At 63.7% G+C, this 215-nt stretch overlaps 1 protein-coding gene across 1 annotated transcript in view; it reads left to right on the top strand.

Annotated features, from left to right (window-relative positions):
- JUP (junction plakoglobin) overlaps positions 1-215 on the top strand; it is an 8266-nt gene that overhangs the window by 2442 nt on the left and 5609 nt on the right. Inside the window, exon 4 of the mRNA XM_017746551.1 lies at positions 7-73. Within this exon, the coding sequence (XP_017602040.1) occupies positions 7-73 (67 nt within the window). The remainder of the gene's footprint in view (positions 1-6; positions 74-215) is intronic.

Here is a 215-nt window from a genome sequence, read left to right as displayed (position 1 = left end):
GACCACCCCCAAGTTCCTGGCTATCACCACTGACTGCCTCCAGCTGCTGGCCTACGGGAACCAGGAGAGCAAGGTGGGATGGGGATCCCAGACTGACTGTGGCATGGGGAGGGCAGCAGGGGGGTGGTTGCCCAGCTTTGCACCTCACAGATGTGCAGGAGGCAGCGGTGGAGACCCCACCATCTCGTGTGTCCCTGGCGAGGTGACCGGAGCAT

Source organism: Corvus brachyrhynchos, unplaced genomic scaffold, assembly GCF_000691975.1.
Source record: "Corvus brachyrhynchos isolate BGI_N302 unplaced genomic scaffold, ASM69197v1 scaffold30, whole genome shotgun sequence".
Lineage (NCBI taxonomy): Eukaryota > Metazoa > Chordata > Aves > Passeriformes > Corvidae > Corvus > Corvus brachyrhynchos.
This window is presented reverse-complemented; position numbering and strand designations above follow the sequence as displayed.